General features: G+C 41.3%; 1 protein-coding gene across 2 annotated transcripts in view; it reads left to right on the forward strand.

Moving 5' to 3' along the window:
- The window catches only part of LOC140916342 (riboflavin-binding protein-like), a 33,520-nt gene that overhangs the window by 4,174 nt on the left and 5,592 nt on the right, over positions 1–23,754 (forward strand). For both annotated transcript variants that reach the window (XM_073357856.1, XM_073357855.1), the window contains 4 exons: positions 12,132–12,291; positions 13,168–13,267; positions 14,482–14,610; positions 22,183–22,294. In XM_073357856.1, coding sequence (XP_073213957.1) covers positions 12,144–12,291; positions 13,168–13,267; positions 14,482–14,610; positions 22,183–22,294 — 489 coding nt within the window. In that variant the 5' untranslated portion in view covers positions 12,132–12,143. The remainder of the gene's footprint in view (positions 1–12,131; positions 12,292–13,167; positions 13,268–14,481; positions 14,611–22,182; positions 22,295–23,754) is intronic.

Here is a 23,754-nt window from a genome sequence, read left to right on the forward strand (position 1 = left end):
AATAAAGTCCAATCATAAGATGGAGATTTCTGTTATTAGCTTCATGGGCCCTGTATATAGAGTAAGGAAATTTGCGCTGATGTTAGATGCTTCACTTGGCAATGGTGCAATTCATCAACATAAAGAGTTTGCACTGGTGTATCTCATTTAAATACCTAATAGGAAAGTACTGGTTATTAGTGGGTGTTTATATAACGGGTTAAAAGTAAGTGAGTGAGAGAGAGCACAGTTTGTGTACTACCTAGGTTTACAGTCTTGTTATCAACCAAAGAGCTCATGGAATGCTACATAGCATAAAAAAAGAGACAAATGAGAGCAGTTAATAAATATATATAAAGGGTTTGATTCTCGACTCCATTGTGAGAGCTGACTTGGCTGTACAGTGCCTGGCACAAAAGGGCCTCTAATATTTATATTGCGTTAGCACCTAAACAACCATATTAAACATCTACATCTATGTATTTATACCAGTGAAAGCTTTCCTAATGTGAACAGGGCCACAAACTGTGTCACAAAACAGCAGTTTTCCTGGGATTAATAAAGGATGCATGGGAGCAGCTTTCCATAAAAATCTGCGAAGCCACCTTGTTGTCCTCCTTCAGATCGCTCCTTAAAACTCTCCTCTACTGTGATGCCTACAAAAAACAATGGTAAAGCTGTTCATGTCCTGTCACTGCTCCTTATCAAGCTGACCAGAACCATTTCTTTGTTACCTTGTGCTTCTGCTATCTGTTTGTCATAGCTTCCTGTTGTCTCTTGTCTTAGATTGCAAGATGTTTGGGGCGGGGATCGTCTCTTTGTTATATGTTTATACCAGGGATCGGCAATGTTTGGCATGCAGCCAGCCAGGGTAAGCCCCGTGGTGGGCCGGGCCGGTTTGTTTACCTGCCGCGTCCGCAGGTTCGGCCGACTGCAGCTCTCACTGGCCGCGGTTCGCTGCTCCAGGCCAATGGGGGCTGCGGGAAGCAGCGTGGGCCGAGGGATGTGATGGCCGCCGCTTCCCACAGCCCCCATTGGCCTGGAGTGGTGAACCGCGGCCAGTGAGAGCTGCGGTCGGCCGAACCTGCAGACATGGCAGGTAAACAAACCGGCCCGGCCCATCAGCAGGCTTACCCTGGCTGGCCGCATGCCAAACGTTGCCAATCCCTGGTTTATCCAGTGCCTAACACAGTGGGGCTAGGACCACTAGGAATTACCTCAATACAAATAATTAATAATAATAATAATAAAGCGAGACAAGGTGGGTGATGTAATATCTTTTATTGAACCAACTTCTGTTGGTGAGAGACAAGCAGAAGATAAAAGATCCAATAAAAGATATTACCTCACCTCCTTATCTCTAATATCCTGAGACCAACATGGCTACAACAACACTGCCTACAATAAATGAAGAGCAAATTCTAAAAGAATCAGTATTCCACAGCTGAAAAAAAGAACGAATATTTTGCATCAAATACTGGAAAATTATAGTACTACTTCAATCAAATATTAACAATCTGAGATGGAGTCATGATAGTTGTCGGTTGGTACTGTAATAAGAGTTTGGCTAAACTGGACCCAGCTTTTCTTCTTCTTATGTTTGCAAAGCCCATGTCATGCTTTGTACAGCAAGGAGTTTTCCAAAAAAAATACTATTTTTCTAAAAATACAAAAAATTTTGCCAACAGTCCAGGAACAACCTCATAACACCAATCCAACAAGAATGCAAAATGCAGGGGGAAAAGATTTTAGTACAGAAACAGATTTCAGTTTCATGGTTTCAGGAGGTTTATACACAGCAATAAGATAATGTAGTTATTTTAATATATCTTCACATGCCTCCTTTATTCTCTCAGGGTTGAAAAGCCCAAAATTGGTCTTGAAATTATTTTGCTTTTTGAGGTTTGTTCCTTTATTTTGTTTGGTGGGGGTTTTTTTAAACCTATCAGTCTATTCAAATCCCAGGTTTCTTTTCCAGTGATTCATCCTCTGGGTTTTTGTATCGGCCATTCCTGTGACTGGTTGGAGGAGTCTTATACATTTCAGTGTCCATCCTCCAGAGCACATACTGGCACACAAATTAGAAGAAAGCAAATAAGTTTTATTTCAAACCAACCTATAACTAATATATTCCTTACACAGACAAAAGTACTGGGCTGAAATTCTGGCCCCATTGATGTAAATGGCAATACTCAATCGGGTCACGATTTCACCCCAGATTTTTCTTTTCTGTATAAAGAGTGCAGAACTGGGACCATCAGAAGTGTCTCTTTGAGAAAAATACTAACATTTAAGAGACAGCACTATGAATCCAAAAGCGTTGCTCTGAAGTCTAACAAAGTAAAAATGAATAATGTTTGCTTAAATTGGCAAAGAGGATGATGTACATGTTATTGCAGGCCAGAAGCAGCTTTAAAAATGATCTGTTCTTTAGAATGACCCTTAGGACGATTTGAGGAATCTATCTATGTACAGCTTATGAATTCTGGTTATTATGAAATGTTTGTGTCATGGAATGCCTCAGTGTTTAGTGATCTGGCCATGAATTGATGGGGCTTTTTCATTACCTGCCAGACGAGGGATGGTCAGCTATTAAACCTTAATGGTCACCTACTCAGGTGGAAACACCTTGAGACAATAGGTTGGCTGAAGGTGGGAGAACTAGTTCTTTCAACTTCTATGCATGGTGCTGGGGTTTGGAGAGTGGAAAATGCCCAGGAAGCTTTGGGCAAAGAGGGAGGCATGGTTTTGTAGTGGGCAGTGGATCTTGTTTAACTTGGGGACCAGCCAGGGGAAAGGAAGCAAACTAATTTGGGGGAGAGAGAGAGAGAGACCAGAGATTCCATGTCCTGAATGAGAAGCCATGTGCAGAAGGCCAGTGGGGAGAGGAAGGATCCTAGATTACTAAGAGGACTTTAAGCTACACCCAAATAATGCCCTAGAGTGATGAGGAAACTGCAGCAGGGAAATGCATCCGGATCAGTGTTCCCACTAATTTTTCCCATGCATGTGCAGAATGAATCACTTGCGGGTTCGGGCTCTGGGGTGGGGCTGGGGATGAGGGGTTTGGGGTGCAGGCTACCCCTGGGCTACAGCAGAGAGAGAGGACACCTCCAGATCTCTCTCCCTGCAGCAGCCCCTGGGCTGGGGGGGAGAAGTGCCTCTCCCTGTCGCACCAGCCCCAGGGCTGGGGCCGCGGGATAGGCTCCTGTCCCCTGACGGTGGCAGGGCTGGGCTGGGGCTGGATTGGGGCTGGGGGAGGGGTACTTCTCCCCTGGCTGTGGCAGGTCCGGGACTGGGGGAGTGGCATCTGTCCCTGCCGCAGCCCTGAGCGCCTGTGCAGCACTTAATAGGCTGCTGCACGGCCGCACAGCTTAGAGGGAACTTAGATCCAGATGTGTTCATTATGTTGTCTAGCTCTGTATTTCTCGTGCTATCAAAGTAAAGAGTAATTGTATTCAGAATCATGTGCAGAATCCACGTGTGTGTCAGTTGGCTTAACTATCAGGTGCCCCTGAATAGTTAAATTGTCAACCCAGTGGGGCCACATGGTTGGAATTCTGGAAAAGGGTGTGCTAAACTGTGGGAGAGTTTGAGGGGTCAAGAGTGGTCCTGGAGACCATCGGCAACAAGGCTAGCAACGTGGTCTAATTTCCATGAAGGACTAGCAGACGGAGTCTGTGCCTAGGAAGTGTGTTAGAGGGGCCAAGGGGAGGAGTAGTGCTTCAGCATTTTTGGGTACAGGGAAGCGTTGAGCACGAGTCCAGTGCACTGGGACCCAACTCAGCAGCCTAGTGAGTGTCCAGCAGCGGGAGCTTTACTAGGACTGTGTGTGTGTGACAGTTATAACTAAGGCATCCTATGTTTATTGCCTCTTAATGGTTTCTAGATTAAATATGCTCAAAAAGTAAAAATTCTTTTTTTTCTAATTGGCACGTCTGCAAACGCAACCTGAGATATGAAAAGCAAACTAAATTTTTTCATTCTCATGCATCATCATCCATAATAAAAATTCTGTCAGCCAAATTATGTTCTCATTTACATTTGGGAAATGTATTCTATTTGGGAAATTCTATTGTCTTCAGATCATGCCTTGATTACATCTTTGGAACCCCACTGAAGGAAATAGGGTTGCACAGGAGTAACTGATTGAAAGTGTGTAAATAATTATTTTGTTGATACACAAGCAGGAATAAAATCCAGCTCAGTTCTTCTTAACTGGCTGGCTCTGCAATGCTAACAGGAATACAAAGTGATAAAAACTTACTTCAGTCGCTAATATAAGATCTGATTCTCAAAAAAGGAACAAGTCTGTAGAGTAAGCAGGTGTCATTTTTACATAGTTACTTTTCAGCATAGAAACATACTTTGATTAACATCATGATCCATGATCATTCAGTCAGATGATCAGCCATTAACTGAGTGAAAATAATGGACTGCTATATCACATGAATTTTTATTACTCCTCTGGGACATGTATCTTAATGTTACATATGTTTTAGTTTTATTTAAAAACATGAAAAGGTAGAAACGTTACAGTGCATTGATATGGACATTAAATATTGTCAGGTGCTCAGACACTATGGGAATGGGGGCCTTATAGGTACCACAGCTAATAATTAGATAGATAGATTAGATTAGATTAGATTAGATAGTCACTGACCGAAAATAGTACAACTCAGCAATAACGTAACTTACAGAAAAGCAATATTGTATACAGTGTTGTTGTAGCCATGTTGGTCCCAGGATGTTAAGAGATTGTGAAGTAATATCCTTTACTGGACCAACTTCTGTTGGTGAGAAGTCAATCCAGTAAAAGATATTACCTCACCCACCTTGTTTCTAGAAAAAGCAATATGACCCACTCAAAATCTAGAGCTGTCATGAAAACAGAAATCCCCAGTAACTCACCTCCCAATATAAAACAATCCATAAACTAACTACCCATAGTATACCTTAAAATAAAAAAGGAACAGGAGTCTTCATCTTGGATTATGATGGGCTAGTATTCCTTCTACAGTGCCTGAGCCTGGTCCCTCTGGTGAACTTCTATATGCCATTCTCGACCTCAGCCGACACAGTAATGTGTGAGAGGTGTCAAACAGACTTCACTGTCCTTCCTCTTTGCTGCTGGAAACCCTGCCGAATCCCCAGGCAACTGTTCCTGTGACAGCAGTGATGTTATGGAACACAGAATATTCAAAGACTATTTTATCAACTTGATAAACATGATATGTATCTTTATGGGCGGGCCAGTGGTTGTATGCCTGGCTAAATGGATAAGATAAAGGATGTTTCCTGCAGGAACTAAAGTCAGAAGGGAGTAATGAATGCAAATCCCCAATACTGAAACAATGTAGATAACAAGTCCTTTATATTTTCACCCCTGGGGAATAGCAGACAGACTGCTTTGACCTGGTTCAAAGGTGTTGGGCAGACAGAGGATTTGAAACTGTTTAAAATATGAGCCATGACCTGAGGAGAGGGTCATTCACACTCAGTTCAAGAGCAGACAAGCATGAGACTGTGACCAGAGACGGGCCCTGTGAGAACACCTGAAGTACTTTAGATCTGCCAGGGTCTCCACTTGGAAGATGGTTTCCGGCCCAGGGAAAGGTGATGGCTAGAGGTCTGAGACCTTAACTTGAATACCCTAGAGGAGGGATCAGAGGTCCAGTAACTCTGGAACTGTGACAGCTCCTTTCTGGATCCCCTTCAAAGTCTGAAAAATATCCCAGTTTTCTATAAATACAGTTTGCATGCCAATTCTGTAACAGAAGTTTCAACAAATCTTTTGGTGTACATATACCTGTAAGGCGGGGGGTGGCCAACCTGGGGCTCCGGAGCCTCATGCGGCTCTTCAGAAGTTAACATGCGGCTCCTTGTCTAGGCACCGACTCCGGGGCTGGAGCTACAGGTGCCAACTTTCCAATGTGCCGGGGGGTGCTCACTGCTCCACCCCTGGCTCTGCCACAGGCCCTGCCCCCACTGCATCCCTTCCTGTCCCCTCTCCTGAGCCTGCCATGCCCTCGCTCCTCCCCCTCCACACCAGAGCCTCCTGCACGCCACAAAACAGCTGATCGAGAGGTGTGGGGAGGGAGCGGGAGGCGCTGATTGGCGGGGCTGCCGGTGGGTGGGAGGCACTGGGAGCAGGATGGCGGGGTTGACGGTGGGCTGCTGACGTATTACTGTGGCTCTTTGGGAATGTACAGTAGTAAATTCTGGCTCCTTCTCAGGCTCAGGTTGGCCACCCCTGCTCTAAGGGCTTGTCTACAGCATGCATTTGTCCACACCAGAGGGGAGTAATTTTTAGTGCACAATAGTGTTGTGTATCAGCTGGTCTCTGTGGACCCTGCTGGCACACACTAAAAGTTCTCTAGTAATCCTTGACTCTGGGAGCCAGCCTTGCCCTGCCCTGCTGTGAGAACCCCCACTCCTGGGCTCTTCATGCACAGCCTTTGGCATATAAGATGCTTGGATTGTGCAACTGAATGACACTAGCCAATATCTCGGGTCCCAGACACAACCCTAGGAACCTCCATCTTGCCGTGTCCAGTTATGCCCGCTGGACGTTGCAAGCTTATATGAGTTTGTCAATTTAACAAAGAAATTGATATGTACCAGGCTTGTTATCCCAAGGGGAGTCTCTGACACGCTTCAAACCAAACATACTGCTTTGGGTAGAATAAACAAACAGATTTATTAACTATAAAGATAGATTTTAAGTGATTATAAGTCAACACATAACAAGTCAGATTTGGTCAAATGAAATAAAAGCAAAACACATTCTAAGCTGATCTTAACACTTTCAGTGCCCTTACAAACTTAGATGCTTCTCACCACAGGCAGGCTGGTTGCCCTTCAGCCAGGCTCTCCCCTTTGATCAGCGCTTCAGTCGCTTGGTGGTGATGTCTGTACATGAAAGTGGAAGAGAGAGGAAGAGCATGGAAAATTTCTCCCTTTTATCATGTTTTTTCTTCCCTCTTGGCTTTGCCCTCTCCGCTTCAGCGTCAGGTGAACATTACCTCATCGCAGTCCCAAACTGATCAGAGGAAGCAGGGTGACTTACTTGAGAGTCCAACAGATCCTTTCTTGTTGCATAGGCCAGTGTCCTTTGTTTCTGTGAGGCTGGGCTTGGTTTTGTCCATACATGCCCTGATGAGGTGTGAACTGCCCCTCTGCTCTTGGGGAGTTTTTGCCTCAGCTTGCTTTAAGCCATGAGGACACATTTTCAGCCTCATAACTATATACATGAAATTATAACCTATAACATTACCATAACAACAATGCTCAGTACATCATGAGCCTTCCAAAGACACCCAACATGACAAACTTTGCATTAGATACCACACAGTCATATTATAAGGATGAACATGGGAGTGTAGGGTGTTCCCGTGAGGTAGAGAACGGCATATATATATACCAGGCAGGTGTGGAGGCCAGAGCAAACAGCAGCAAGGCTTAAAGGCGAGGTCTCAAATTGAAAGCAGTGGTTTACAAGTCAGGATTCTGTTCCAGTGACTGCCCTGGACTTGATATGCATGACCTTAAGCAAGTCTGTTTTTCTTTCTTGGGCAATTTCAGTCATGGAGTAAGCTGAATGTATTGGAGATGCATCTGTGGAATTTTGCCCACTGACACAAGAGCTGAGTTTAATCCTCTGGGCTGGGCCTCAGTTTTCCTATGTATAGAATGCTGATAATAGTACTTATCCACCTCAGAAAGGTATTAGGTTTAATTAATGACATTTGGTGAAGTGCCCTGAGATCCTAAAATAGGTGGTGCTAGAGAAGTGTGAAGTATTCTTATTTTCAACCAATATTACTGATTGCCATGCTCAATGTTGCTGTACATAAAAATCCATTAGTATTGTCATTAAGAGCCTTTATTTTCAGAGCTTTTGAACTCAGCTGTAAAAAAACCTGCACCATGTTGAAGCTTGACATATGGTATAAAGTATCAAGCCAGAAACAATTATTTTCTTTCTATTTAGTTCATATCAGTTTGCCAATTTATGTTGTAGGAGTAAAAAAATCCTTAAATGCTATTTTGACTACAACTCTAAAATGGATTTATTTTATGTGAAAATGTGTAAGTGATTGTTTTATAATGTAGACTAATCACTTTCTAGTTTTAATGTGATAGTTCTAACTAGTAGCTACTGTGCATAAACTGTAACTATTTTTTCCTCTATTAAAAAAATAGAGTTGATAAAATGAAATTAGTTGCTCCTAAGTGGATAAAATGAAATGGTTTCTAAGGAGCAATTAGTGTATCAATAAGCTAGGCCACACCAACAGAATGGGGGATTGTATCCTGGAAAGCAGTGACTGTGACTCTGAAAAGGATTTAAGTGTCATAGTGGACAGGCAATTGAACAGGACCTCCTAGTGTGATACTGTGACAAAAAGGGCTAATACAAATCCTTGTATAAACAGTCAAATTAGGGAAGTGACTTTACTTCTGTGCACAGCATTAGTGAGACTGATCCTGGAATACAATGTACAATTCTGCCATTAAAGAGGATGTTGAAAAAATTGGAAAGGGTTTCAAACAGAGGCACAAAAATTATTTGAGGGCTGCAATAAATGCCTTATAGTGAGAGATTTAAAGAGCTAACCTCTGTTTAGTTTATCAAAAAGAAGACTGAGGTAACTTGAATACAGTGTATAAGTATCTTCACAGTGAGAAAAATATCAGATACTGAAGAGCTCTTCAGTCAAGCAGAGAAAAGCATAAACAAAAAACCATGGCCAGAAATTAAAGCCAGACGAATTCAGACTGGAAATAAGGCTCAAAATTTTAACAGTGAAGGTAGTTAACAGTTGGAACAAACTAGGGTGACCAGCTAGTAAGTTTGAAAAATCAGGACAGCGGATGGGGGTCAATAGGTGCCTAAATAAAACAAAGCCCAGAATATCGGGACTGTCCCTATAAAATCAGGACATCTGGTCACCCTAGAACAAACTACCAGGAAAGTGGTCATTCATCTTTTGATGTCTCCAGATCAAGATTGGAAGCTTTTCTGGGAGATATGCTTTAACCAAACACAAAGGCTGTGTCTACACTACAGACCTTACAGCGGCCCTGCCGTACCACTACAGTGTTCTCCCATCAGTAAAACTAAACAACCCCCATGAGCGGCAGTAGCTATGTTGGTGGGAGAGCATCTCCCGCCAACATACCACTGTCTACACCGGCGCTTTTGTCAGCAAACGTTTGTTGGTCAGGGTGGTTTTTTTTCACACTCCTGACTGGCAAAAGTTTTACCCATAAAAGTGCTAGTGTAGACATAGCCAAATTATTGAGTTCAGTGAAGAGGTAACTGGGTGAAATCCTGTAGCCCTGTGTTATACATGAGATCAGACTGGATGATCTAATGGTCCCTTCTGCCTTGAACTCTATTAATCCACAAATTAAATCAGCCCCTACTCTCAACTGCCTTGCACCTTGTGTAGTCATTTACATCCATGCAAACTGAGTACAAGGTGGGTTTAAAATACTACCAAAGCCAACCTGTTTAGGCAATGTCTGAATTTGGCTGAAAGTTTCCTAACCCCTTCTGTGCTGATTGCTGCTGCAACATCTGCAACCCAAAATACGCACACGGGACTGCTACACATACCTTGTGTGTCTCCTTTGATGTGCCAAATGGTGATACAGGGCTCTAGCATGCTACTGAGCATCTGCTTGAAAATGTTCCTATCCATAGTTAAAATTAAGCTTATCATAACTACTTTCTGCAGAATGCCCGTTAAAAGCAAGACAGTGGTTGTTTTATGGATATAATACAGTGGGGTCCTGATCCACTGCAATACAAATAATCATAATAAGTAATAAATAAGAACATAGGAATTGTCATATTAGATCAAACTGGTGATCCATGCAGCTTAGTATCCTGTCTCTAACAATGGCTAGTATCGGATGCTTCAAAGGAAGGTGCAAGAAACCCTGCTGTAGATAGATAGGGAATAACCTGCTCATAGAGGATATTTCTTCCAAACCCCCATTAGTTCAAGACTGGTTTATACTATCAGGCAAGAAAGGTTTCTATCTCTTCTAGAACTCTTGGTGAATTTTGGTGGGAGGGGGCATTGCTTTTAGTTTTGGGTTTTTTGCTTATTTTTAAAAACCCTATCTATTGTACCTGTATTTTCTTGTTCACCATTAGTGATCTGCAAGCAATAAATGACTATTATAAGCAGGTCAGTTTGTGTACTGATTGTGTGTGTTCCTGAGATAAACCTGTTAGCTTTCCAAAGAGTCAAGGAACTCTCCTGAGGCAAACAAACTCTGGGGCACTGATACTAGGTGATATATAGAGAGAAGAGAGGTTCAAAGCTACTTACTGTTTTTCAGTTTGGGGAAGAGGTAACAATCAGAGAGACAGCAGAAGAGGTGAGAAAACAGTACTCAAATTGCAGAGACAATTGTTATTGTTATTTTCCTGTAATATTTTGATTTCTTTATACTGAAAGGTAATATAGGGACTGATCCTGCAGTCCTTACTCAGGCAAAACTCTCCAATAAAGTTCATGGGGAGTTTTCCCTAAGGATTGCAGGTTATTTTTCTTAATATGCACAAATAATTATGATGTGGTTTATGTGGAAGGGTCTAGATTTACATAAATCAGACAGTTATTTTTATTTTTTAATTTTTGGATTCATCATCTGTCGAAGATGCAGAAAATATTAGGCCAGATCCTCAGCTTTTGTAAATCAGCAGAGCCCCACTGAAGTCAAGGAGGCAACATCAGTTTACACTGGCTGAGGATCTGGCTCATTGTCTTAAAAGCCATTAGAATGAGTTCACCTGTAACTGTGTGAAAAGCATAATTTTCTACAGGATGCAACAAAAACCTGAAATTTATGGAACAAATTAATCCATGCTGCAAAGCCAGTGAAGTCACTGGAGTTACACCATGATAAATTTACACCAGTGTATCTATAGGAGACCTGAAATCATTTATTGGGTTTTTTTTAATTAACTATTTAGAACTAACTTTGCTCTACATGATTTATATTTTTTTAATCTACAGCTTGTATCTAAATTATCACAATAATATTTTTGCCTGATCTGTACACTTTATGAGGTTATAAATTAACTGAAAAAACATAAGGAAAAAAGACCCGAGGTAAAATTTTAAGAAAGCCAGAGTGACTTAGGAGCTAAGTCCCACTTTAAAAAATGATTTAGGGAATTAGGGTTCTCAGTCACTGAGGTGCTTTTGAAAATATTATCCCCAGTCATCACTGTGGATAGCTCACGGAAAATCTATGCTCAGTGTGCACCAGAAGTTAAAAAAGCAAACAAAACTGTTAGGATGTATACGGAACGGAAAACAATATGGCAAATATTATAATTCCATTATATAAATCAATAGTCTGAGCTTTCCTGAAATTTTGCTTTCAGTTCTAGCCACTGTATCTCAAAAAGGATGTAGCAGAAATATCAAGGGGTTAGAAACGAGCAGCAAGAATGATTAGAGAGGTCTGGAAAAACTTCCATATGAAAAAAGATTGAAAAGATTTGGACTATTTAGTTTATGAGGAGATAAATAAGAGGGGACAAGATAGAGGTATACAAAATAAAGACCGGATAGAGATTATCGACCTTGGGTAAGTCACTTTGCCTCTGTGCTGCAGTTCCCCACCTATAAAATGGTGATACTTATACTTCCCTATCTCACAATAGTCTCGTGAGGATAAAGTGCTTTGAGATCTATCAATGAAAAGTGCTATATAAGAAATAGGTATTATCATTATTCCACTGTCTTGTGAAGCAGCTAGTGCCAGCCACTGTCCCAAATAGGCTACTGAACCAGAGAGACCTCTAGCCTGATGTAATATGACAATGTGTATGTTCCCATGAATTTCAAGCTGTGTTAAGATTCAGTGCCTGAGGTTCTTGATCTCAGTCATTTGTCCCTCTTGGCTTAAAAATCTTGGCTGTTAATAATATTAAGATACTGTGAAAGAGAAAGGGGACAAATACACGTATAAATACTTGTCTGTCCATCTTTGCTTAGCACTTTTTAATTTTTCTCCTTTTCTAAACAGTCCTTCCTATTAGTTTTATAATCGAGCGGAAATTTCATACCAGACTTTTCTCAGAGATAAAGGACCTCACTGAAATGTCTATTTCCTTACAGGGCAAGTGCAGAATGAAGATGTTCAAGTTTGCTGTAGTCCTATTTTTTGCTATCCTAGCAACATCTACCTGCAAATGGGATAGATGTCTGGAGGGGGGAACTCACAAGCACAGACCAAGCCCTGAGCCGGACATCCATGAATGCACACTGTACTCTGAATGTAAGAGCTGTTTAATCTTTGGCATAGAATTTAGAATAGTTTAAAAGTTGACCTTTGTATCAACTAACAGTCCCTAGCATACTTTTAATTACTTTAACACTGTGCAATATTTACAATAGGAGTTTTGTTTGAAAAGCAACTTTTATTGGCTTTTTCCTTACTACATCCAGTTCCAAATGCAGAGCCAGATACTGCCCTCCTTGAGACCAGTTGCAAAACTATTGGCTTCAGTAACTGAACTTCAAAAATGTATGATCCAGATTTCATCCTGTTGTACTCCATTTACTTAAGCTTGCACTAGGGATGACTTGGGCCTGATGGGATTAAGTATGAGAATATTTAAAATACAGCATAATCATCTTGATTGTGCACAAATTATTGTCCTAATTAAGTTTCTGGCCTGATTAAGAGTAGAGACTGTCAGAAAAAGTATGAAAACACTGAAAATTAAAATGCTGTACTGGATATAAATGTAAGAATAAAACCAATATTCACTGCATGTCATCTTTTTTCTTCTTTATTTGATAACTTCTATATTAAAAGGCTGGAGTTCAGAAATTTCACTCCTCCAGCATAGGACAGCTGGTTAAACACCACTTAGCTTCTTGGCACTGACTGAATACATTCTCACAAAACAATATTGATGCCAGTTCAGTCCCACTTAATCAGTGGTCACATTATCATTTCCAAGATCATTCACTTACAAGTCGTAGAAAGTCTTTCTTTTGTAAAGCTTCCCTCCCAGTTGTTACCATTTTGGATTATGTGCCCAAAAGATTCATTAAGTACTCCTGTTCTTTTTTCTAAATTGAGTTTTCCAAATTTTGAGCGTTAAAGTAAACCCTCATTGTAGTCTCTTTGTTTTATTTCCAATAGCTTCCTGTTGTTATGCAAACTTCACAGAGCAGTTGGCTCATTCACCAGTAATTCAAGTAAGCAACAGCTACTGGAACAGATGTGGGATTCTCAGTAAATCGTAAGTCAGCTTTGATATTGTCTATGTCTTGGTGCAATAGGACTATTCCACAATAGCTGAAACTGCCAACATTAACTCCCCCTGGAATTTCTGATGGAAACTCCATAGGTTTTTCTGGAGATGTTACCTAAAGTGGCTGCCCCCATCTTGGCCCCTTGTCTGCGCAGCTCCTCTCTGCTCCTTCTCTCCTCACCCAAAATCCATGGAGCCTTAATCACACTTTATTCAGGCAGAGTGGCTTCTGCCATTTCAGAAGAGGAGTGACTGCTCTTAAGACCTGCTCTTTTTAAAAAATGCTCTCTGGTGTGCAATAATCTGGCAATGCAAACCAGTAGTAAACCTGGTTTACCTGGCTGGTTAAGCCATATTTACAACCATGCCTGCTTTGTACTTCTGTAGCAGCCGGAGCATACCATTGAATCTAGCCCATAATTTGTATCGACAGGGCCTTGTCCCTTGTTTAAACAAACAGATAAATTAGATTAAGTCTTAAAAAACAAAATGTAAAAGGGAAGCCAGAAAGGAAACTTGCAAATAATGAGAAAAATTCTTGTAGTCTTGTGAGCTTTGTAACCATAAAAAAATGTTTTCCTAATTGAGGTTTATAGTTCATTGCTAGATTTTGAGAGTTGTCAAATATGTCAGGCTACACAAATAAAAGAATGAAAGTGCAAAACAATTAAGCAAAAACATATTTGCAAAAGTAATAGCTATTGCCTGCCACTCCCAGGAGAACAACTACAATATGTGGTTTTTCAGTAACTTCAGCTGGACTAGAGAAAATCTAAATACTGGTGAAATCATGAGAGTATAACACAGAAACAAAGCTTTATGCTGTGGTTTGAGGCTACATTTTATTATTGCTTTGAACTTGACCATTTCGTGCCAGCAAAAACTCAGTAGCTCAAATGTTTATATAAAGCAAATACAAAAGGGGCCCAAACATGACTAATTAATTCATTTAAAAATTAGAGTGAATATTCAAGACCTTTTTTGCATGATTTGTCCAGTTCCAGTAATTTCACAGGCAAAACCTGCATACAACAACAAAGGAATAAGTTTAGAATCTATACACAAATAGGACAAGAGGATGGATTTAAATTGCTCCATCTAATCTATCGTGATGGGTGCTGTCGAAACCTGTTGGAAAGTGTGGACTATAATCTTGGATGCTGAGAAGCAGACTTAATTGTTGTTTCTCTCACTCAATGTAGCTGCGAGGATTACATGAAGAAAATCGAATGTTTTTACCGGTGTTCGCCGCATGCCGCTCACTGGATCAATCCCAACAACACTGCTGGTATTGAGTTTGTTCCTTTGTGCCAAAACTTCTGTGATGACTGGTAGGTTTAACACTTTACACTGCTCATATTTTTAGTTATATTTGAGATACCTGCATTACCTGTGTAAGAGGTAGCCACAAATGTGCAAATAATGACCTTCCCAAACAAGTGGCAACAAAATTTGATAGCACTCCGCATCATTTATCTCCCTTCTTTTGTTCAACTTCTCTCTTTTTTTTTCTATACCTCTAATTTTTCCCCTTTGAATTTATTACCCTGTAAATAATAACATTCTCAGTGACATCTCCAAGTCTAATATAAAGTCAGTTTGTATCATGGTTTTGAAAATACAAATTATGTGAGCAGCATAATCACATATATTATCTAAATATGTGCCCGTGATATTGATACACTTCTTTTATTTCTGTATCTATTAACTAAGCTGTGGAATCATGGAATAAACTAACAAATTCATTTATGTAATAAATTTAATTTTAACCTTCTGCCTCTTCACCTGCTTTCTGTCTACAAATCCATTTCTGCTTAAACTACTTCTAATACTCCATATTTCAGAACAGTTTTCAGACAGCTGTCATTTAATAAAAATTATAATGATCTAACCCCAAAATAGTTAATTTTTTCTTCCCCCAAATACAACTCAGATAAAAGCAGGCAGTGAAAATTACTTTTTGAGATACAAGGCATGTGGTGGGATAGTTTTAAGCCCAATACCTTGCAAATCATCAGGTCTAGACATCTTGTATCCCACCGGAGAAGTGAGAATTCTGATTTTCTAATGATTCAGATCCAGCATCTATTTATAGGTATAGAGAGTTGTGAAATGTAGATCTTTAATCATGAAACCTTGGTGTTTAGTAAAGTTACGTTAGAGCACGTATAGGAGCTGGAAAAATGCATTTGATCTATTTTCTCTGTTACTTTTAGGCTTGGGCATGGTAACTCGAGAAATTTGGCTTTACTGGGAAAATGTGAAATGTAGCACAAATAATGGTTGAGCTGTTCAGAGCAGTCTAGAGGATTTAGACACCTGTCTTCCATTCAAATCTGTGAGAGACAAGGTGGGTGAGACAATATATTTTATTGGACCAACTTCTGTTGGTGAAAGAGACAAACTTTCAACCTTACACAGAGCGTCTCAAGTCTGGGAAATGTACTCAGAGAATCACAGATAAATACAAGATGGAACAGATTGTTTAGCCTAAGTAATTAACACATTTCAAGGGAGCACTGAAGGTGAAGTGCCCCTTAAACATCTGTCCAGTCATAGGGGGGAAAGGGGAAAAAAAAGCTGGGGATGAGGTTCAGTAGGTTATCAATTGTTGTAATAAGCCATAAATCCAGTATCTCTATCATAGGTGCTGGAACTAGAGGTGATGGGGGGGCTGCCGCACCCCCTGGCTTGAAGTGGTTTCCATGATATACAGGGTTTACAGTTTGGTTCAATGGCTCTCAGCACCTCCACTATAAAAATTGTTCCAGCACTCCGATCTCTATTCAGTCTCTATTCAGATTTATAGGATCTAGGTAAGAACTTAAACTCCTAGGCTCATCTTTTGAAGGTGTATGGAGGTTTCCTTTGAGGATGAGGACTGATAAGCCAGGTACAGAGTGATCACTGTGAAAAGTGTTCAGCCGTGGCCGATATGGTGTTTTTATTGTTTTTCTGTGTGAGTTCATTTGAGAGCATAGTGATTGTTTTGTTTCATCCAGTAGTTGTTAGTGGGCTATTTAGTGCACTGGATGAGATGGGTTGTTTTTTTTAAACTATGTCCACTCTGCTCTGTGTCTAAGCTAGAGAAGGCAGGTCGAAGAAGGATAAAGCTTGTGTGTTCCACTGATGATGTTTATCCTGTTGTAGAAAATTCCATTTTGCTGGAAGAAAAGGAGGACTTGTGGCACCTTAGAGACTAACCAATTTATTTGAGCATGAGCTTTCGTGAGCTACAGCTCACTTCATCGGATGCATACTGTGGAAACTGCAGCAGACTTTATATACACACAGAGAATACGAAACAATACCTCCTCCCACCCCACTGTCCTGCTGGTAATAGCTTATCTAAAGTGATCATCAGGTTGGGCCATTTCCAGCACAAATCCAGGTTTTCTCACCCTCCACCCCCCACACAAATTCACTCTCCTGCTGGTGATAGCCCATCCAAAGTGACAACTCTTTACACAATGTGCATGATAATCAAGTTGGGCCATTTCCTGCACAAATCCAGGTTCTCTCACCCCCTCGCCCCCCTCCCAAAAACCACACACACAAACTCACTATCCTGCTGGTAATAGCTCATCCAAAGTGACCACTCTCCCTACAATGTGCATGATAATCAAGGTGGGCCATTTCCAGCACAAATCCAGGTTCTCTCACACACCCCCCACACCCCCATACACACACAAACTCACTCTCCTGCTGGTAATAGCTCATCCAAACTGATCACTCTCCAAGTTTAAATCCAAGTTAAACCAGAACATCTGGGGGGGGGTAGGAAAAAACAAGGGGAAATAGGCTACCTTGCATAATGACTTAGCCACTCCCAGTCTCTATTTAAGCCTAAATTAATAGTATCCAATTTGCAAATGAATTCCAATTCAGCAGTTTCTCGCTGGAGTCTGGATTTGAAGTTTTTTTGTTTTAAGATAGCGACCTTCATGTCTGTGATTGCGTGACCAGAGAGATTGAAGTGTTCTCCGACTGGTTTATGAATGTTATAATTCTTGATATCTGATTTGTGTCCATTTATTCTTTTACGTAGAGACTGTCCAGTTTGACCAATGTAAATGGCAGAGGGGCATTGCTGGCACATGATGGCATATATCACATTGGTGAATGTGCAGGTGAACGAGCCTCTGATAGTGTGGCTGATGTTATTAGGCCCTGTGATGGTGTCCCCTGAATAGATATGTGGGCACAATTGGCAACGGGCTTTGTTGCAAGGATAAGTTCCTGGGTTAGTGGTTCTGTTGTGTGGTATGTGGTTGTTGGTGAGTATTTGCTTCAGGTTGCGGGGCTGTCTGTAGGCCTTGCATGTAGCTTATGCATATTTTAAGGCCCCTTTTCCATTGCCCAGGGTGGTGGAAGGCAGCCTTAGTGTAAATCAGTGGTTTGAGCTTTGGCCTGCTAAATCCAGGGTTGTGAGTTCAATCCTTGAGGGAGCCATTTAGGGATATGAGGCAAAAATTGGGGATTGGTCCTGCTTTGAGCAGGGGGTTGGACTAGATGACCTCCTGAGGTCCCTTCCAATCCTGATATTCTATGATTCTATGATTCTAAATGAGAATTAGGTCTGTAATGTATATTATGGGTTTGCGTGATGTTACAAAGCACTCCCGTTTTCCTCACATGGTTTAGCTGAATATAAACAGAACCAGCTGGTAAATCATGTTTTGTAACCTTGAAGAAAAGACCATTTTGGTCTGGGAGTTTATGTATTATGCTAGACTGTGAGCTCCTCGGGACAAGGTCTGTCTCTTCTTGAATGTCTGGAAAGCATCAAGAAGATAGTGAGCTCTGCTATTAACAAATAAGTATTACTTATCTATCTGCAGTATTACTTTCCATCCCATTTCTTATGCATCCCACTCATCTGGTACTCTAGTTGGTGTCATATACACCTGGCGTAGGACACAGATATACAAATGACAATATATTATATGCATGAGCATGTGTCTGACATCTTTCAGTGTCATTCCCATTCTCTCATCCCACCCAAGGCCAGAGACTAAAAAGGTATTTTGGACAAAATTCCCGCTCTCCTTGACATTCCAAAGTAGCATTTCCAAGATTTTCCCCATTGTACTCATGGGAGTCCTTTCAGTATGCTGCAGCGCTCCTGGGGAATTGACCTACTTTCTCCATGAGCTGTGAATTTGCCTGCTGCATACTGAAGTCTTTGTGGCCAGAAATGTGCATAAAATTCTGAGAAAGCAGTGATTTCATTTAAAAGAAATCATCTGACTAGCCTGGAGCCTTCCCCTTTCTTCCTATTGTTTTAGGATTTCCTGCTCTCATCAGCATTAAAATGGTTCTCTTTGAAAGTCCCTATGAACCGTGAAGAGCCCTGTGGGCAGCTTTCTTTCTGACCCATCTGCAAAATGGGCCCCTGCCCATCTGAAGGGAAAGCATGAATTCTGAAAAATAATCCTGAATATTCAAATAAGAATTAGCTCCAAAATAAAAATACCTAGCAGTGAAGTAACCTGCCATGCGAAAAGCAGATCATTCTTCGGCTCATTAGAGAATTTACAGCAGCACAGCTGCGCTGCCATAAGCTCTCTGTGTAGTCGCTCTAAGCCAATGGGAGAGAGCTCTTCATCGGCTTAACTACTTCAGCCCCTGCGAGCAGCGGTAGCTATGTCAGCAGGGGAAGCTCTCGCACTGAGATAAGCACGGTGTGGACAGCGCTAAATCAGCACAAATTATGTTGCTCAGGGGGAGTGACTAATTCCCACCCCTGAGCGACATAATTTACCTCGACCTTTATCTTTACAGTGTAGCCATAGCCTTTGGGTGCCTGCTGGCTGGTGTGAGGGGCTTTCAAGTTTGCATTTGTGGTTTTTGCAAGCCTTTTTTAATGGCTCAAGGAGCCATGCATGGGTTTCTGGACAGCATGAATCCCTTCAGATGTCATGATCTTGCATAATTTTGCGCCCCATAATTGGCTCCCCCTTGAGACTTAAAAAAAAGCCTATAAAAACAGGGACTGTCTCTTCCTATATGTATGTATTGCACTCAGCACAATGGGGCACTGATCTTGACTGGAGGACCCTGCATATAGATGATAAATACAAATAGTGAAAAGAAAAGGAGTACTTGTGGCACCTTAGAGACTAACCAATTTATTTGAGCATGAGGTATTGTTTCATGATCTCTGTGTGTATATAAAGTCTGCTGCAGTTTCCACGGTATGCATCCGATGAAGTGAGCTGTAGCTCACGAAAGCTCATGCTCAAACAAATTGGTTAGTCTCTAAGGTGCCACAGGTACTCCTTTTCTTTTTGCAAATACAGCCTAACACGGCTGTTACTCTGAAACCTACAAATAGTGATTAATTCAGGTTCCTGTGGAAACCAGGTGTACAGCATCAAGCCCCCTATTCAGCAACACTCCTAAGCACATGTTTATAAGTTCTTTGCTGAAGAGGGAAGGATTTAAGTACATGCTTAAAGTTAAGCTTGTGCTGAATTGGAGCCTAATTGCTAAGCTCTGATGTTGATAGCTGTACCAGCGCCAGACACAGCAGCACAGTGGCACTGGCCAAGCCTGCTTGTCAGTGGCATATTAAGGCTGGATCATAAGAATTGGCGAATCTATGACCTGCACTCCCAACAGGGCCCCAAAGTCCAGCAGCAGATTCACATGCGGGCAGGCTTGGGACTATCCCATTCTACCACCCAGTTGTTGCTCTATTTGGATCTTGTTTATCCTCCATCTGTGCTTGCTGTTACCCTCTCAAGGTGGTATGATGGAAACAGATTTGAGTCCTTTTTCGAACTGGAGAGAGACTTGTTATCAACAAAGCAACACAGGACTTTGGACAATACATTTCCTAGATTGTTCTGCTCAGAGTTCGCCAAAGGCTATCCTTTAAAAGTTGAACTCGTACAATTTAAAGTTTAACATGTAATCGTATCACTACTGAGAGCTGCATTCCTGGTATCAAAAGTCCACTCCAGCACTACCAGTTGATTACTGCATCATAAAAGCTTGGCTGTTGAAACTGACTGAATGTGAAAATGTGAGACAAAAGTATTTTCAGCTTGTTGCACACATTGTATAGAAAACAAGTTTAAAATAGCTTTGTTCACTCCTAAGTTTTCAAAGACTAAGGGCTAAATTTGGATGTGCATGCATTGTTGTTATTATTTATAATACACCAGCACCTAAAATCCTAGTAAGGATTGTGGCCCCATTGTGGGAGTTGCTGTACAAATCCATGAGTAGCGATAGTCCTTGCCCTAAAGAGCTTACAAACTAGGGCTTAACTTTGTGTTTACAATAGTGCCGACTTTTGCAATTTGATTTTGAGTCTTGCCCCAACTTCTGGAGTCATGTGAGTATATGAGAATCTCAGCTTTCATTAAAGAAAATTAAGTTTCTAGCCTTCATGGTTGCAGAGAAAACCTTGAAAATGGGACTTGAGTGTACCCTGAAGATTCAAAAACAGAAAGAAAATTGAAAAAAGAAAAAACCAAACCTCTTATTTTTAAAAATTTGCATGATTTTAAGCCAATCTTGATTTTTCTGGCCCTGGCTCATGATTTTGGAATTCTTGGGGTTACTCAGATGGGTAATTCCATTGAAATCTTTGAGACTACTTAGGGCAAGTCTATACTGCAAATTAAGATGACCTAAGTTACAGTGCTGCATAGCCACCGCACTAAGTAAATCACTTTTGCATGTCCACACTACGCTTCTTGTGTTGGCAGTGTGTGTCCTCACCGGGAGCACTTGTGCCAATTTAACTGTTGTTGTGGGATGGCTTCTGAAAGGCCGCAATAGTCGCTGTAAGCAACACTACATTGACCTAAGCGCTATGCCTCTTGCGGAGGTGGAGTTATTAAGTTTGTGTAGTGGACAAGTTACATCAGTGGGAGCTACACTTTAGTGTAGACACTTACAGAGTTAGGTCAATGTAAGCTGCCTTACGTCGACATAACTCTGTAGTATAGACCAGGCCTCAGACACACAGAGGTACGCTGGTGTGTAAGTGTTTGCAAAATATGGGCTTTAGGGAAGATAAGGCCCAATACGTGAATATAACAATAGGAGAGGGAGGAAGCATGAGGGTAACAGTAATAAGTTACTTTTTCCTTATGTAGGCTAACAGTTTACAATACTTGATGATTACAATTAATTTACCTGCTTTTTTTATTTAATTGTCATTTAAAACAGTTCCTACGAAACCATAGTCCTCTGGGCTCCTTTAACATTCTTCTCTTCTGCCCCTAGCTTCAACCCCCTAGAAATAATGAACCTGGGCTCATGGACTATTTTTATATGATCTTATTTAGTTGCTCATTAGTTGATTGCTTTCCCCCTTTCTTTAGAACATAAGAACGGCCACACTGAGTCAGACCAATGGTCCATCCAGTATCCTGTCTTCTGACAGTGGCCGGTGCCAGAGGCTTCAGAGGGAATGAACAAAACAGAGCAATTATGGGGTGATCCATCCGCATTGTCCAGTCCCAGCCGCTGACTCTCAGAGGCTTTACAGACTCTTTACAGCACCTTTCAAACTGGCATTATTAGCTCCTTTCCTTTTGTAAATATAAAAATTCCCTACTTCTCTCTGATCATGGTCTGTCCTTGGGGTGCCTGCCACACATGGCTGCTGCTGTCCAATTTTGCGTCCTTGTAGATGCTGGGTATAAGAAAGCAGAAAGTCCATGGATCAGTGATGGAATTTGCCTCAGTTTCCCTACAGTAAAAAGGAGATAATATGTTCATGTCTTTGAGATCACTGGAGGAAAAGTGCTATGTAAGCACAGAGTATTATTAGCAGAACCCATGCGTCCTTCTTTGTGTGACATCAGTGTAATACAGTGACATCGCTGAAAAACAAGGAGGTAAATGACTTTACTTTCTGTTCCCCACTAACTTCCATGCAGGTATGAAGCATGTAAAAAGGACTCCACCTGCATCCGCAACTGGATGACAGATTGGGAATGGGATGAAAATGGAGTGAACCAGTGTAAAAACGAATGCATCCCCTACAATAAGGTGAGAAAGCACACCGGATCAGTTACAGGAATAAGAGCATTAAAAGACAGCGAGCACTACTACTTGCTGAGGGGTTAACTCACCAAAGAAGTCTTTGGGGGAACAAAATTCAACAGGTAAATTGTTTGGACTTCTACAATTCCAGGTTTTGTCTATACCAGATTTTTTCTTATTTAATTTCTCACCTTGGGTGAAGCAGGATTGCAAGGAGTAGACAAGGTCCAAATGCCACTGATATTTTAACCATTGAATTTTCTAGATCAGTGGCTCTCAACCTTTCCAGGCTACTGTACCCCTTTCAGGAGTCTGATTATCTTGTATAGCCCCAAGTTTCGCCGCACCTAAAAACGACTTGCTTACAAACTCAGACATAAGAAATACAAAAGTGTTCCAGCACACTATTACTGAAAAAATGCTTACTTTCTCATTTTTACCATATAATTATAAAAGAAATCAAGTGAAATATAAATATTGTACATACATTTCAGTGTATAATATACATGCACCCCTGGTTGATAACCACTGGTCTAGATACTGAAGTGTAGAGAAATATTAACTTTGAGAATACAACAAAAGGAGATGGTGGATAAAATGTCTACATGATTTAAGAGCCTGTGTCCCATGCACTTTCAATGAGAGCTCCTAAGTGCTTATGTCTCTTTTGAAAATGGGATGTAAGCTCTTAAAATCACATATTTGAAATATTTACTCTTTAGATTTGACGCATCTTTACCCTGTTTGTACTTTTGCACTCATGCTTCTTTCCCTCAGGGAAAAGAGTTTGTCCTCCAAATGCCTGTGGAAATCCTTAGACTCTCCCTGTTTTTCTTCTTTTATCCTCCTCATACCCCTGCTGGTTAAACAGCAGCACTGACAGACTTTATAAGAGCTCACCCAGTCTTTCTGATAAAAGTCTGATGGCTGTGGTGCCTAACCTTCTGAGCAAGAGTGTAAAATGAAGGCTCAAATGGGGACGCTGAGGAAATTGTCTGGGGCCTGATCCAAAGTTAATTGAAGTAAATGGGGGGTTTTCCACATACTTCAGTGGCCTTTGAATCAGGTGAAAGTTGTGTAGTGTGGTACTGCAATAACTGCATTTTGAATATTAACAAAGATTTAGTTTAAATGAGCCTGTTAGAACTGCTCACACAGCAGGGTTCCCTAAGGGCAGAGGATGGGGACTGAACTGAAAATTCATTGATGAAGACCGGTCCTTGGCTTGCAAAGCTGTTTGCCTCCAAGTCACTGGCTTGAAGGTAGAACCGGTTGGTCGCGAATGACTGCAGTTGCCACCTGAAGGCTGCTCAATAGCCTCTGTGAGAGGCGAGGCTAGTCCCAGGCCACAGACTGTGGGATCGGTGTCTGCATTACAAAACCCACCACAACTGGCAGTCTCAGCAGAACAGCCTGAGAATGAATGGCCTGTGGCAACTAAGGGCTTGACTTTCAGACGTGCTGAG

This window comes from Lepidochelys kempii, chromosome 8 (genome assembly GCF_965140265.1).
Source record: "Lepidochelys kempii isolate rLepKem1 chromosome 8, rLepKem1.hap2, whole genome shotgun sequence".
In the NCBI taxonomy this organism is placed as follows: domain Eukaryota; kingdom Metazoa; phylum Chordata; order Testudines; family Cheloniidae; genus Lepidochelys; species Lepidochelys kempii.